This window comes from Rutilus rutilus (genome assembly GCF_951802725.1).
Source record: "Rutilus rutilus genome assembly, chromosome: 21".
Taxonomy (NCBI): domain Eukaryota; kingdom Metazoa; phylum Chordata; class Actinopteri; order Cypriniformes; family Leuciscidae; genus Rutilus; species Rutilus rutilus.
The window spans coordinates 30,244,995-30,258,541 of NC_140226.1; the positions used below are offsets into that span (position 1 = coordinate 30,244,995).

General features: G+C 40.0%; 2 protein-coding genes across 4 annotated transcripts in view; one reads left to right on the forward strand and one right to left on the reverse strand.

The window, feature by feature from the left end:
• Positions 1-112: 112 nt before the first annotated feature.
• On the reverse strand, positions 113-2,677 carry LOC311280515 (dr1-associated corepressor). Of its 3 annotated transcripts, none has more exons than XM_084392701.1 (7): positions 2,523-2,677; positions 2,343-2,415; positions 1,755-1,848; positions 1,513-1,626; positions 1,062-1,164; positions 918-975; positions 113-830 (listed from the first exon to the last, which is right to left on the reverse strand). In XM_084392701.1, exons 1-6 carry the CDS (start codon positions 2,562-2,564, stop codon positions 934-936), a joined length of 468 nt encoding a protein of 155 aa, XP_084248827.1. In that variant the 5' UTR covers positions 2,565-2,677; the 3' UTR covers positions 113-830; positions 918-933. The 3 variants fall into 3 exon arrangements, with proteins under 3 accessions (XP_084248827.1, XP_084248828.1, XP_084248826.1); XM_084392702.1 differs by having other exon boundaries at positions 470-528; XM_084392700.1 differs by having other exon boundaries at positions 702-830; positions 918-978.
• Positions 2,678-5,474: 2,797 nt separating this feature from the next.
• The window catches only part of jmjd1ca (jumonji domain containing 1Ca), a 65,867-nt gene continuing 57,794 nt past the window's right edge, over positions 5,475-13,547 (forward strand). Inside the window, exon 1 of the mRNA XM_084393812.1 lies at positions 5,475-5,905. Within this exon, the coding sequence (XP_084249938.1) occupies positions 5,771-5,905 (135 nt within the window). The 5' untranslated portion in view covers positions 5,475-5,770. The remainder of the gene's footprint in view (positions 5,906-13,547) is intronic.

The window sequence follows — 13,547 nt, forward strand, 5'->3', positions numbered from 1 at the left end:
ATGATCCAGAAAAAAGTTTATAGCCTATTGACTTATTTATTTTCATGTATATTTTCTGCACACTTTGTGACCATACAAAGAACATCATTTACTTAAAATAAAAGTACCTTTGAAACATTATCCTCAGATATTTTATTCAGCCATTATTTTGCAATAATATTTGAAATAGATTCTTGGTTATTTTAAACTTTTTTCTTTTTTTTATCACATATTGTCTCTTTTGTCATTCATCACAGTAGTCAGGTTAAGAGTAGAAATGCATATTTATACAATACTGTGTAATATCGCCATCTTAAAATATACTTTATAGAATATTCACTATAAAATACAATTGACCTTGTCATACAATATGCAACCTACTGTGGATAATTAATGGTTAACAAAACCAGTGACTTGCATTTAAAGATGGTAGAAAATAAATATTTACCTTGATCTATAAATATTGTAACACATAAGTCACAGCTTAGAGAATCATGTTAGATTATAAACATAAGACAGGTCAAACTACAGTTTTAATCGTGAATCCAACTGAAAAAAAAACAACAAATAAATAAATAGTGGCGCTGCTCACTATCACAAAATCTCTATTATATAATAAACAAATAATTTTCTTCCGTACTGGAATTTAAAACTCCCTGGAAAACTTGAAATAAGAATGAAACCAAAAAAATATATAATTAATTTCATGGTCATTATAATACCACAACAGAGCAATTTCACAAATTAAAAACTAAATATTATTGTCAGATGCTAAGAATAACTTAACACCTTGTTGGGTCTTCAAAAATAATACTGCAGTTTTCAGTGAGAGATTGTTGCGTCTTGCGAAACTTAAAAATAAAATGAAAAATTAAACACTGGATTGATATAGTTAAATTCTTAGTTATACGCATGAACTTATCAGTATAAAATCTCACCTTTTCAGAAGCCCGGTCAAGGTGAATGAGTTTCCAAGCAGATGAACAGCTCAGACTCCTGCTAAAGAAACACACCATGAAAGAATCTCCCATTCAAAATGGTTAACATTGTTTCGGTAAAATGTCATAATCAGAGTCACTTACACTGGATGAATCACTGTCGATGACCAGATCATTGGTGGCTTTTTGGGGTGGCTCCTCCCTCTCAGGGGACCTGGCTTTAATAGACACACTTTGCCACCGTTTCCTAGAGGAAGATCATTTCATTACAATGGCTGCATCCACAATCACATAAAAAAAAACCCAAAAACCCAGTATGTCCAAAAAGAAGTGTGTCCGAATTCAAAGTGTAGCAAAAAGTACCCGGATGACCTAATTCTTCCAGTGAGATTCTGAAGTGTGCGTACGATGGACACTTTACTATCCCATGAGGCCACGGGAGAGGATTTATGAATGGCAGTGAAGCGACGTAACTGACGCTGGTCGGTCACATGATAAGGGCACACGCTGAATGTAGTACATCCAGATTACATTCATACTACACACACTTATGGCATCTGCTTTCATTCATTTGCTATAATAAATTAAACTGTACCTGTTTGACTGCCATTTGCCCTTAGTTTTGCACTCTGATGTTGACGCAGTGGAGGCTTGATCTGCCAAATCCTTCAGGAAGTCAAACAACCTCTCTGAATGGATGCACTGTTTCCTACAAAGATTATCCAAGTATAATAAAGGAACAGAATCAGATGGACAGGAGGACACATGCTCACATAACAGTGGACAATGCATAGGAATGGTTATTTAAGACAGGAGGATGCCTATTTTGAACCTCACATGTGATTGATGGACATCACTCTGCTCTTCCTGGATTGGGTTATTTTACAGGTCATGCTGAGAAGAGATCTGAGGAACATTTCTAAAGCTTTAGCTAAATGTGCAGTTATGGACCATAACAGCAATATGAAGGAATTGTGATGGAGGGAGGGACGAAGGAAGGGATGAAGGGAGGGATGAAGGGATGGATGGAAATTTTACATGAAGAAAATGCAGCCTAATTTAGGCCCCAAAATAAATAAATAAAAACAGATTTTATATTTTATATTAAGAAAATGAGCCCTATTTTGGGTTCAGTACCATTTTTAGTGGTAGTTCTGTAATTAAACATAGATTTTAGATTTAGCATATTTTATTTAGTGGGAACCACTAAACGAAGTAAGTTCTTAGAACGCTATTACATTGTTTTTAGCCAATCACAACGTTCTATAATTATGAACTAAGGAATCGTTAGAACAAAAGAATCGAAGAGTCAGAGTGGAGGAATCGACTCTTTTGGATACACGCTTCAAATGATTCAACTGGCAAAGGGCTCCTGACAACAAATTATTGCCCACCAGCATTCAACACTCAGAGCTTAAAGGATACATATGATGACTGGTACAGCTGTTGCGATTCGCCCAACATCTGTATCCTTTTGCATTATTTTCTTGATGCGTCCCTGGCCAAGAGGAAAACAGGAGGATGAGATGTTCAGTGACGCTCATCTGAGCAGCAGAGTTTATGGATTCACAAAGCATAAAAACTTGGAAATACAGAAGTACTCACGGGTGGAAAGCGAACATTATATTTTTTCTTCTGTCCGGGCATTTTGAACTCTTAAATTTCCGTTTTCGGCTTACATTTTGAATCATTTTATGGTTTGAAGTGCGGAGCGCCATTTGTTTATCTTTCACAGGAAGTACTGAATGAGAAATGAATGGAGGGGGAAAAACAAGGGGGTCGAGCTCCACAAAGGTAACGCCCCTGTCACGTGCGGCATGAGATTTGTAAACAATCCTCTTACCTTTTTTTTTTCACCCACGTGTGGTAAGATCAGATGAACCTGCTAGGCTGCTACCCATCTACCAAAAATATTCTAGCAACGTTTTGCTAACGTTGACATTAAGTTATGAAAACGTTATTTCTGCACATTCAAAAAAATCAATAAATGTTTTAAAAACGTAATGCGACCGTTAAGGGAACATTCAACTTTGCAAACATTATGTTAACGTTATTTTTAATGTTTTCTGAAACAAGTAGTAACATTTAAAAAAAAAAAAAACGTTAGATGAACATCCAAATAAAATGTTTCAGAAATAAATAAATAACGTTTTTGTGCTAACAGTTTGAGAATATTATTAAAGTCCAGATAACTCTTATCGAACGTTCCATTAACGTTAGAAGAACGTTTGTTAAAAACTTTGAGATAACTTTTTAGAACGTTAGAGAAAGTTCTTAGAGCGTTCCCTGTTACCTGGGTATAATGGCCCAAAAGTATGTGGTGTGGTATGAATATCATCAATAAGAATCATAAGAAGTGGGACTATATGTCGTTCTTTACTATGTAGAATGATACCAGTGTGAACTTGAGGGGAAGGTCATTCATCCTCTAAAAGTAACTGCAAAATGGGTTAGGGTTTTAAGTACATTTCTAGCAGATGCCTAATCCCAATTGGTTTAATATTATGTTATCTAATGCACTGTCATTTTAAAAATAGTTTTGGAGCCACTGTGTTTATTATAAGCACACCAAGTCAAGTCATGCAGCGCAACTTATAACCAGCAGGTGGCAGAGCAATCACAGCTGTTTAAAATAGTGTTTTGTCTATTACTGCACTTGTCTGGTACAAACTGAGAACTAGACCCTTACATTTCGTAAAGTTATTACATATAATTTGCTATATTAATATAAATGTAAATATTCAGAAAATGTCTTTTATGGTTTTTGTAGACAGTCAGGCCTACTTCCACGTGATCTCCTTAATGCATTTCCAACGCATGACAGTTGAATTTCCTAAACATTCAAAAACTGAGAAGATTATATACAGTATGGTATATACGATTTGAGATGTTTCCAGAGTGTGGATATTAAGAATTATCGTTTCCTCATTGTTAGCACACAAATATAAATATACTTGCGTAAGTCAGTTTATTTTTACCATTCACATGACAACACCAGTCATACCCAATGACATCAACCACTCCGAGTATACACTTTAGTCATGTGATACAGAATTAACCACTAACAGCAGCTTTTAGCAACATTATACAGATGACTTTACCCAACGGATCATGGCAGGTCAAATTACAGAACAAATTCAACCAAATATTAGGCTACTTTAGAATAAAACACATATGCAATGTGAATGAGATTAGACTGCAGTTTACCCGGTTTTATTCAGGAGATATTGGAAATGTGGCATTCTGAAAGGAAAAAGAAAGTTTGGTAAAAAAATTCCTTTATATTCGCACACTTCCCTACTAGGCTATATAGTAGGCGAAAAACAGTAGGCCTACGTGACATAAGAAGTGTGTCTGCATTCACAGTACTCATAAAACAGTAGGCAAAAAGCAGATGACCTACTACTTCTGGTGAGATTCTGAAGTGTGCATACGATGGACACTTTACTATCCCATGAGACCACGGGAGAGGGTTTGTGAATAGTAGGCTGTGTCCGGTACTTATTTTGAATAGGTAATTACTTCACGACCGCTAAAGGGTATGTTCTATATAATATGAATGTGTGTAGTATGAATGTAATCTGGATGTACTACATTCGCCATGTGCCCTTATCAAGTTACGTCGCTTCACTGCCATTCATAAATCCTCTCCCGTGGCCTCATGGGATAGTAAAGTGTCTGTTATATGCACACATCAGAATCTCCCCGGAAGTAGTAGGTCATCTGGGTACTTTTCGCCTACTGTTTTTCAAATACTATTCGGACATACTACTCTATTGGCGTACTGTTTTTCGCATACTATCTAGTAGGGAAGTATGCGATTTTGGATGCAGCGTAAAAAACTACGAACCAGCGGCGATATCTATGGACTTTTATTGTTGGAGTTTTGTTCAATTTTAATATTGGAATGTTGGTGAGGATAGGAAAAATGAAAGACATCTGTAATGGTCATCTCAGCTTTGGAGGCATCTTGAGTAAAACGGCTCTATATTTAACAAACCACATGCAAATGCTAAACCGGAAGAGATGCAACTTGTTTTACATACAGAATACGGAAGTTAATTGCCCATAGATCTTATTCAGACTCAGAGCAGTGACGAAAGCAAGGCCATGTTTCCAATACATGGCATCCACTGTAAAACGCTCACTTATAATTTTCCACAACTCAAAGGTCCATAATCCCCATTCATAGCGTGAGACATTTAGCGGTTATGAGGTTGCTAAAAATATTCATTTAATAAAAATAATTCAGGTGTAAGTTAGTTGTATTTGGAATATTCACTGAGCAAAACAGTTTGGTACTGTAGTATACAAAAAAATAGATAGTAGTTTTTTTGTGTGTGTGTGGTAAAACGTGGCGTTTTTTCCTAACCAATCAAAGACAACTGTCATTTTAAAATGTGATTAAGAAGTTCGAGCGTAGGATATAAGCGCAGACGAGGGACTACTTTTATGTGGCAGTGCCTCCAAAAGGGGAGTGAACTCAACTCTGGCGGACGGACATGTCTACTCGCTGCGGTTTGATAGTCCTGTGTGCTTTAACAGGGGCGGATGAATACCACGTGTGAGTGAGTGAGTGAGTGAGTGAGTGAGAGAGAGAGAGTGTGTGTGTGTGTGTGTGTGTGTGAGAGCCATAATGACTGTTACTACTCCCAGTGTAAATCAGTTTCTCGGCGCACAGAGACATCAGTGTTCGCTAGAGAACGTACGCAGGGAATTTAAACCCCCTGTACTCAAACACACAACAATATTCTTTTAATCACCATCATTTAATAATGTGTCAACACCGTAGCACACAATAGGAGGAAGTTTGTTTGCTGTCCGCGGACATTTCTCGCACTTTTTGCGGGACCATGGCGCTGGAGCTGGTGGGCAAGCGCTGCCTGTGCGCGAGCGGCGGAGGGTCTCTGGAGCTCGCGAGCATCTCGCGCTGGAGCTGGAGAGCCGGAGTCATCCGCGCGACCTCTGACGCGCCTGCTCTGCTGACGGTAACACTTACTTACTTCACGACTGTTATTTAGGAGAACTGTTAAAACATACGCTCGTTTTGAGCCCTTTTCAGTTGATATAACTTATACAAATTGCCTTTATCTTGTTTGTCAGATGAAAAGTTTGACGGAACTACTGATATGACGGCGAAAGTTGATTGTGTTGAAAGCTGATACGTTTGTTTATGTCAGTTGTTTTTAGCTAACAAACATTCAGGCGGCTTTTACTATGAGTCGAAGGCTGGGCGTGTTACTATGATAGAGAAAAAACAAGTGTGAGAGTGTCTCTGACTGTGTGTGTGTGTGTGTGTGTGTGTGTGAGAGAGAGAGAGAGAGGGAGCGTGTGTGTGTGAAAGAGAGAGAGTCTGTGTGTGTGTGTGTGTGTGTGTGTGTGAAAGAGAGAGAGTCTCTGTGTGTGAGAGAGAGAGAGAGAGAGAGAGAGAGTGTGTGTGTGTGTGTGTGTGTGAGAGAGAGAGAGAGTGTGTGTGTGTGAGAGAGAGAGAGAGAGGGAGCGTGTGTGTGAAAGAGAGAGAGAGAGAGTGTGTGTGTGTGAGAGAGAGAGTGTGTGTGAGAGACAGAGAGAGAGAGGGAGCGTGTGTGAAAGAGAGAGAGAGTGTGTGTGTGTGGAAGAGAGAGAGAGAGAGAGAGTGTGTGTGTGTGTGTGTGTGTGTGTGTGTGTGTGTGTGTGTGAAAGAGAGTCTGTGTGTGTGAGAGAAAGAGAGTGTGTGTGTGTGTGTGTGTGAGAGAGAGAGAGAGAGAGAAAGAGTGTGTGTGTGTCTGTGTTTGAGAGAGAGAGTGAGTGTGTGTGTGAGAGAGATAGAGAGAGATAGAGAGTGAGTGTGAGTGTGTGTGAGTGTGTGTGAGAGAGAGAGAGAGAGAGAGAGAGTGTGTGTGTGTGTGTGTGTGTGTGTGTGTGTGGCTTCACTCAGACTAATTAGCTGTTGTGAGTTTACTGCACTGCCGCTGTAGCGTCTAATGACTCCATCACTCCACCACAGCACTGAGAAAGCTTCATCGCGAGGAGATTCCTTTTTATCTTCATATATTGATATTTACTTGAAACATTTCTTGAGAAAGAAAGCGTACACTTTACATTATCGCACATAAACAGTCAATAGTGCTCAATTACAACATCATGCAATGTGCATTACTAGCATTTGTTTGCATGTAATATTCAGGATTCCCACAGTCATGGAAACCTTAAGAAATAGGAAATTTAGAAATTGAAAAGTAATAGAAACTGTGTGTGTGTGTATGTATTATATATACAATAATACATACACACACATCTGGAAAAGCCATGGATATTCATGACTGAAGAGCTGTGGGAACCCTGTGCGTTACTAAATGCATGTCGACTCCATGAAAGCCATTACAGTTACAGCGCCCTGTGCGCCGCAGTATAGACAATATTTGCATTTTTACAACCGTGAAGCTAATTATGAGGGTCAAAGGCACACTTTCCTCCTACACTAGTGCTCAGCGGAAGAGCGGATCACTCTCTGAGGATCGCACTGATCTGATCGCGAGGCTTTTATTGTCATTTAAAGTCTAAATCAAATGTACACAGTGTATTCCAGTGGGGTGCAAAAAAGAGAGAATTATTATGATGTTTTATTCATTCTCTCTGATGTCAGTGTTTATGTGCATTGATAGTCACGCTGTCGTTCGCTCCCAGCTGTGTGTGTGTGTGTGTGTATGTGAAAGTGTGTGACTGGTTATTACTGGCTTGGTTGCTCAGATCATATGCAGTCTGATTGATTGACAGGCTTGCATTCATGTGTGCATATCTGTCATTCATTTTCCCGTACAGGTATTGCTTGTATATCTAGGGTGTGCGTGTGTGTGTGTGTGTGTGTCTATTTGTTTAACAAGGTCTTTCTGGTTGTAAACTCACACCAACAGGATTTTCTTTCAGTATGGGAGTTTGTCACCCTCTGTGAAGTCAATTATTTTAGATAAAACTGTAATCTTATTATAGGCTATTTATCTGGAAAGTGTCCTCAGTTTCTTCCATGAAGAATCTCTCTGGTGTTATAGCTGTAATTTCTTAAAGCTGGGGAATATTCATGAGAGCTTGGTTTGTTTATCAGAACAGCTGTCGGTTTCCTCTCCTGGTGTATTTATGTGTTTGTGTTTCATGAGATTGTAGGCGCTGCAAGTGTGTTAGTGTGTGTTTGTCTTTGGGGATTCGTATCTTTTACACCATTGGCTAGACAATGTCCCCGTGGCAACAGAGGCTTAGCCGTGTGACTGACAGCTTTCCCTGAGTTACAACCTCCTGCCGTGTTAGTGCACACACACACACACACACACACACACACACACACACAGAGAGAGAGAGATATATATCTCCTAATGCTTCTCATCTCCTTCACAACCTGTTGTTTTACCGCACGGTTTTCTCATGGGTTTACCACAAGCGCTGCTTTACTTTAACTTCCAACAATCTACAATGTGTCCTGGCTTGACAGCTTGCGCACTATTTTTAGTTTTAAAACTACAGGAACTTTTAATGGGATAATAAAGGAACGTGTGATATAGAACATTTGCAGTTCTGGATGCTGGTGCTGACGATGGTTCAATATGGCATACTAGCTGTTTAAACTAACAAATACAAAAATGTCGACGGCTATGAATTAAATGTAGAAAAATTAAATATAGTAATAATGGGTTTAGATTTGTATACTTAAAAGGGACCGGTTTCCCCCAAAAATGAAGGTTCTGTCATCATATCAACACGTTGTTCCAAAGACATTCATTCGTCTTCAGAACATGTTTTTAATAAAACATGAACGATTCTGTTCATCCATTGGAAGTAAAATATTTTATGCTTCAAAAAAGTTAATAAAGACAAATAATCCATATTAATCAAGTGGTTGAGTCCAAGTCTTCTGATGAGACACAATCACTTCATATATTGTACACATTTTATTAAAAAAATCTTAATTTGTGTCTCGAAGATGAACGATGTGAGGGAAAATAACAGAATTTTCAAAAAATTTAAATATATAATATTTGGAAAACTTAAATCAGTGTATAATGATGCATATTTAAACATATTTAGCTACATATAGCATGTTATTTTCTACCGATCTGACCTTAAAATGCCCCTTTATTAGCCGTCAGACCTCTTCTCATTGAGACGTGGTCTGGGAACCACATGTTCATTTTCTCGTATTTGAGGCGTGGTTTACGAATGCCCAGAGCCGTTTATTGGGCGCTACGAATGTCTATCAAATGCGCCTGTACTGTGCTCATAGCCAATCGTTTCAATTATACCAGATGACGCATGTAGAGCGACAGAAATTCGACGAGGAAGAAGATGAAATAAACTTGCGTTCTAAACTACTTAGAACACTATCTAAGGCTGCATCGAAAGGTAACTTCGCGTCTGCTGCCATGTTGGATCCATAGATAAAAACAGACGTCGTCATCGTCTTGCTGCTCTCTCCCCGTTCTGTGATTGGTTCCCTTTTTGAGGGGAAAATCTGGTCCATGGTGTCCAGGCTGCCTAGCAGCGTGAATTAAATCGCGCTGCGCTCAAGGAGGCAGGGGGAAACCCAGGCTAACCCTTTATAACAATCTCACCGGAAAATTTAGCCATTTTACATGGTGGTACAATTTTTATTTAAAAAGTAAGCATGAAGGTGCATCCCAAACCCCACCCCTAAATATAACATCACTGGGATGTAAGCAGATCCGAAAACATACAATGGTGTTTGTACGAATTAATAAGAATTAGCCACTGATTCGCCAAAACATAAAATAGTTATAAATTGCCAATAGGATTTAGCTCGAATCAGTCATTTTAAATTACATTTCTGACTTTGAAAAGCAAATAGACAGTCCTATAATGTGATTGTGTATGTATCATACCTTGTAGCCATAACAATATTCACAGTATCTCTCGGCCGCTTGTGTTCTTATAAAATATGTAACATAGAATCTTATGTTGCAATCTAACCCGCACTTGAGACGCAGTTATGATGGATTTATTTGTGCAGACAAGTGTTTCTGTTTGGATTGCACAAGTGTGTTGCAGTGATATTCATCCTGTGATATCTTTCGTCTGATGCAGACATTTATTAATTTCATCTGCGTGTGTTTTATCGACTCGCTCTGATAGTACTCTAATTCTGTATAACACTGCATTAACTAAAGCCAGATGTCTCTGCTTGGCCTCGTCTCTGTCTTGTCTCTCTCTCTCTCTCTCTCTGGTTATGTGTGTGTGTGTGTGTGTACTGTGCTCTATTTAAGCACTCCTCTCCCCCCTCCCCATCCGTGCATGTGTTCACACTGAGGGCCGTATTCCAGCTCTCTGCACGTGTGTGTGTCTGTCTACACACACACACACACACCGACACAGACCGACACAGATATATGGTTCTGCAGTGTCAGAGGCACGGGTTGAATTTCATCAGCTCATGCGGAGAGAAGGAAAACATTTTTAAAGCATCTCTCTCCCTTTCTAATGCCTTGTTGACCTAACGTGTGAATTCTTGTTTATATGTGTGTGTGACCCTCTAAGTCAGTCTGCCTGCAAAATGTGTGTCGGTGTGCTCTATATACAGCTTTCTTCTCATTTGACCCTTGACCTTTGGCAGATGGTTTGAAGCTGTGCCAGGGAAGCAATGTGTGATTCTGCAGAGCAGACAGATTTTGTGTGTGTGTGTGTGTGTGCGCTGTAGCTTATCTCCTGAAATGCATAAGAAGTCCAGCTCAGGCTGTGTGATTGTAGATCTAAGCTTTGCTGAGACACACACACACGATTATACAAAGCTGTTTTAACTCCCACTCTGTCATTTCTCCTTTTGATGATGCATTACTTGCACTGATGTGTCTGTTTGTGTGTGTGTGTATTTGTGTGAAAGAGAATCTCCTATTAGTCCTGCAGAATCTGTGAAATCATCTTCGTCTTTTGATTTTAGGGCCCCGGGGAGTTCGGTGTTTGTGTACGTGTGGTTGTTTCGGATGTTTGTGTAATCGTGCTCGTCTCTTCAGCTCTCACAGTATCTGTGTGAATGTTTGCGTGTCTTTATATGTGCGGAGGAGAGAGTGTGAAAGCGAGAGAGAGGGTGTGTTTGGCAGACAGAAGAGAGAGAGAGAGTTTGTTTAAACTGTGGAATATTATGCATGACAGAATCACAGTCGCGGGACTGGTGTCCAACGCTCACTCCTCCGGTGAAAGAAGGCCTGCTGCTGCTTTATTAGAATAATATGAGGATATTAAAGGACACTATATCCTCTCTGTTGTCACACACACTAAAACTAGCTCATCAAGTCATTATTATGTTCACTCACTAGCAGTGTGTCTGGTTCACACCTTCACCACACACACTCCAGCGCTCACATCCACCAGACCCTCATCTCAAACGGGTTCAGATCGTACTATATAATGCATGTCATTCAGCTAATTACGTGCACAGCTTTTCCTGTAGTTCCCAGGGAAAGCAAGAACTGATAAGAATGTGAATGTGTGCCTTGAAATGCAATGCAAGTCGCTTTGGATAAAAGCATCTGCCAAATGCATAAAATGTAAATGCAGTTAATAACACTGTACTATGAGATCAGTTTACTTATGAACATATTTTGCTTTACTTTACAGTGTTCGTGTTGCACATTAATGTAATTGCATAATAATTACTTTTCAATTAATGTAAATACTTTTTTATCAGTGTTTCATTTGCAATTTAATCTTTGTAAATTACACAGAAAACAATGACATTTATTTTTAAAGTGCATTTTACATTTTTTTAATGGCATATAGGAGATAGTTGCTGTGGTAATTTAACATGCCTGTCACACACTGTGTGTTCATGTAGCTGTGCGTGGACTTTATAAACATACTCGCGTTTTCACTCTCTTCATCTGTCTTTTTTTTCCTCTCTTGTTCTGTCTGTCTTTCTCTCTCACCCGCCCACCTTTCCTTCCTCTCTCTCCGCTCAGTAAATTATTGATCAGTGAGGCGCCTCCGTGGATCACAGAGTTTGTGTGTGTGTGTGTGTGTGTGTGTGTGTTTGCACTCAGCGCTAAAGACAGTATGTACAACAGACACGAACACGCTCACACAAAGTCACATGATAGTCTCATTCTACTATGTTGGCAGCATGCTTTTATTCCCCAGACTCTTTCTCTCTCGCCTCTCTCTCACACACACACACACACACACACACACACACACACACACACACACACACACACACACACACACACACACACACACACACACACACTCACACACACACACACAGTGTCAGTTTCATCAGGAACACAACCAGACCCATCTCATTCACTCCTCGCTTGTGTTGCAGAAATGATTGGAACAGATTATTACGGTTAGCAGAATATATTTGCACGTACATCTCTTCGAAAACCACTCGTAAAAAAAGAGTGTGTGGTTTGTCAGACAGGAAGGCAGTGTCAGGTTTGTGTGTGTGTGAATGCTGATGCTATGAGCACATTTCTGCCTGAGCATTGGCTGTGGTCCAGGCTGAAATCTGATGCCGGTGAATGTTTCCCTCCCACAAGCCTCAGGGAAGTGTTTACTGAGAGAGTGTGTGTGTGTAAATGTTTCTCTCCTGCAGTCTGTCAATAAGAGATACTGCAGAAGTGTGAGTATGCAATGCTTGAGTTGATTTGCAGGTGTGCCTGAGAGTTTGTATGCATATGTGTGTGTGTGTGTGTGCGCGCCCATGTGACTGTATGTGTGAAGCACTTCTCTGACCTGTTACAGCTTGTCGGCGCTTCATGGCCGAACAGCTCGGCGCACACACACACTCACTCACCCACTCACACACTCTCACACACATACATACACACACACGTAGAATAGCAGGAAAAAAAGCCATTTGTTAGCTCACTCACATCTTGTAAATACCATCTGAGACACATACATACACACCCAAAGAAGGCACACATACATCATCATAATTACACACACGGCAGAAAAAACAGCCGCTGTGAAAAATGACAACCTAACGTGATGGTAGACACATTTCACATTGGCAGGACAGATGAAGTTCAGTGTGTGTGTGTGTGTGTGTGTGTGTGTGTGTGTGTGTGTGTGTGTGTGTGTGTGTGTGTGTGTGTGTGTGTGTGTGTGATTCAAAAGGCAGTAGGACTGGTTCCTATGACTAATGATCTCCTCTAAATGAATAATTGCTGTTTTCCGTTCACGCTCGCCCTTTTTATACACACTTTCGGTCCGGCAGACAGACACACACACACATCTCAGAGATAATGGCAAGAGTGCACGTAAATCACCTCAGTGTCCGACACGCATCCTTACACTGGGAGAGAGAGAGTTTGAGTGTGTCTTTGTGTGAAAGAGACCGTGAGAAGATGAAGGGGAAAGGTGAGGATGAAAGACAGCTGAAAGAAAAGAAGGAGTTGAGGGAGATGGAGAGACGGAGAGAGACGGAGACAGTGATGTTCGTAGCATAGCAACTCAAAAATGGTCCCTTTTCTCTCCTCTCTTTTCTCTCTCTTTCTCTCTCTCTCACTCTCAGAGGATCTTGACCAATGACAACATGTGTCCCGCAATGCATAATATTTTAGGGCTATTTTTCTCTTTCTGTAGAGTGTGAGACAAACCATCTCTGGCACACACACACACACACACACACACACACACACACAC

Excerpts from the sequence above, each read along its gene's own strand:
- LOC311280515 (XM_084392700.1), bottom strand. The coding sequence starts at position 2,564 with ATGCCCGGACAGAAGAAAAAATATAATGTTCGCTTTCCACCC. Across the intron at positions 1,627-1,754 it reads GTGATGTCCATCAATCACAT|GAAACAGTGCATCCATTCAG; the intron begins GTGAGGTTCAAA and ends TAATCTTTGTAG. Across the intron at positions 1,165-1,512 it reads GGCAAATGGCAGTCAAACAG|GAAACGGTGGCAAAGTGTGT; the intron begins GTACAGTTTAAT and ends ATCTTCCTCTAG.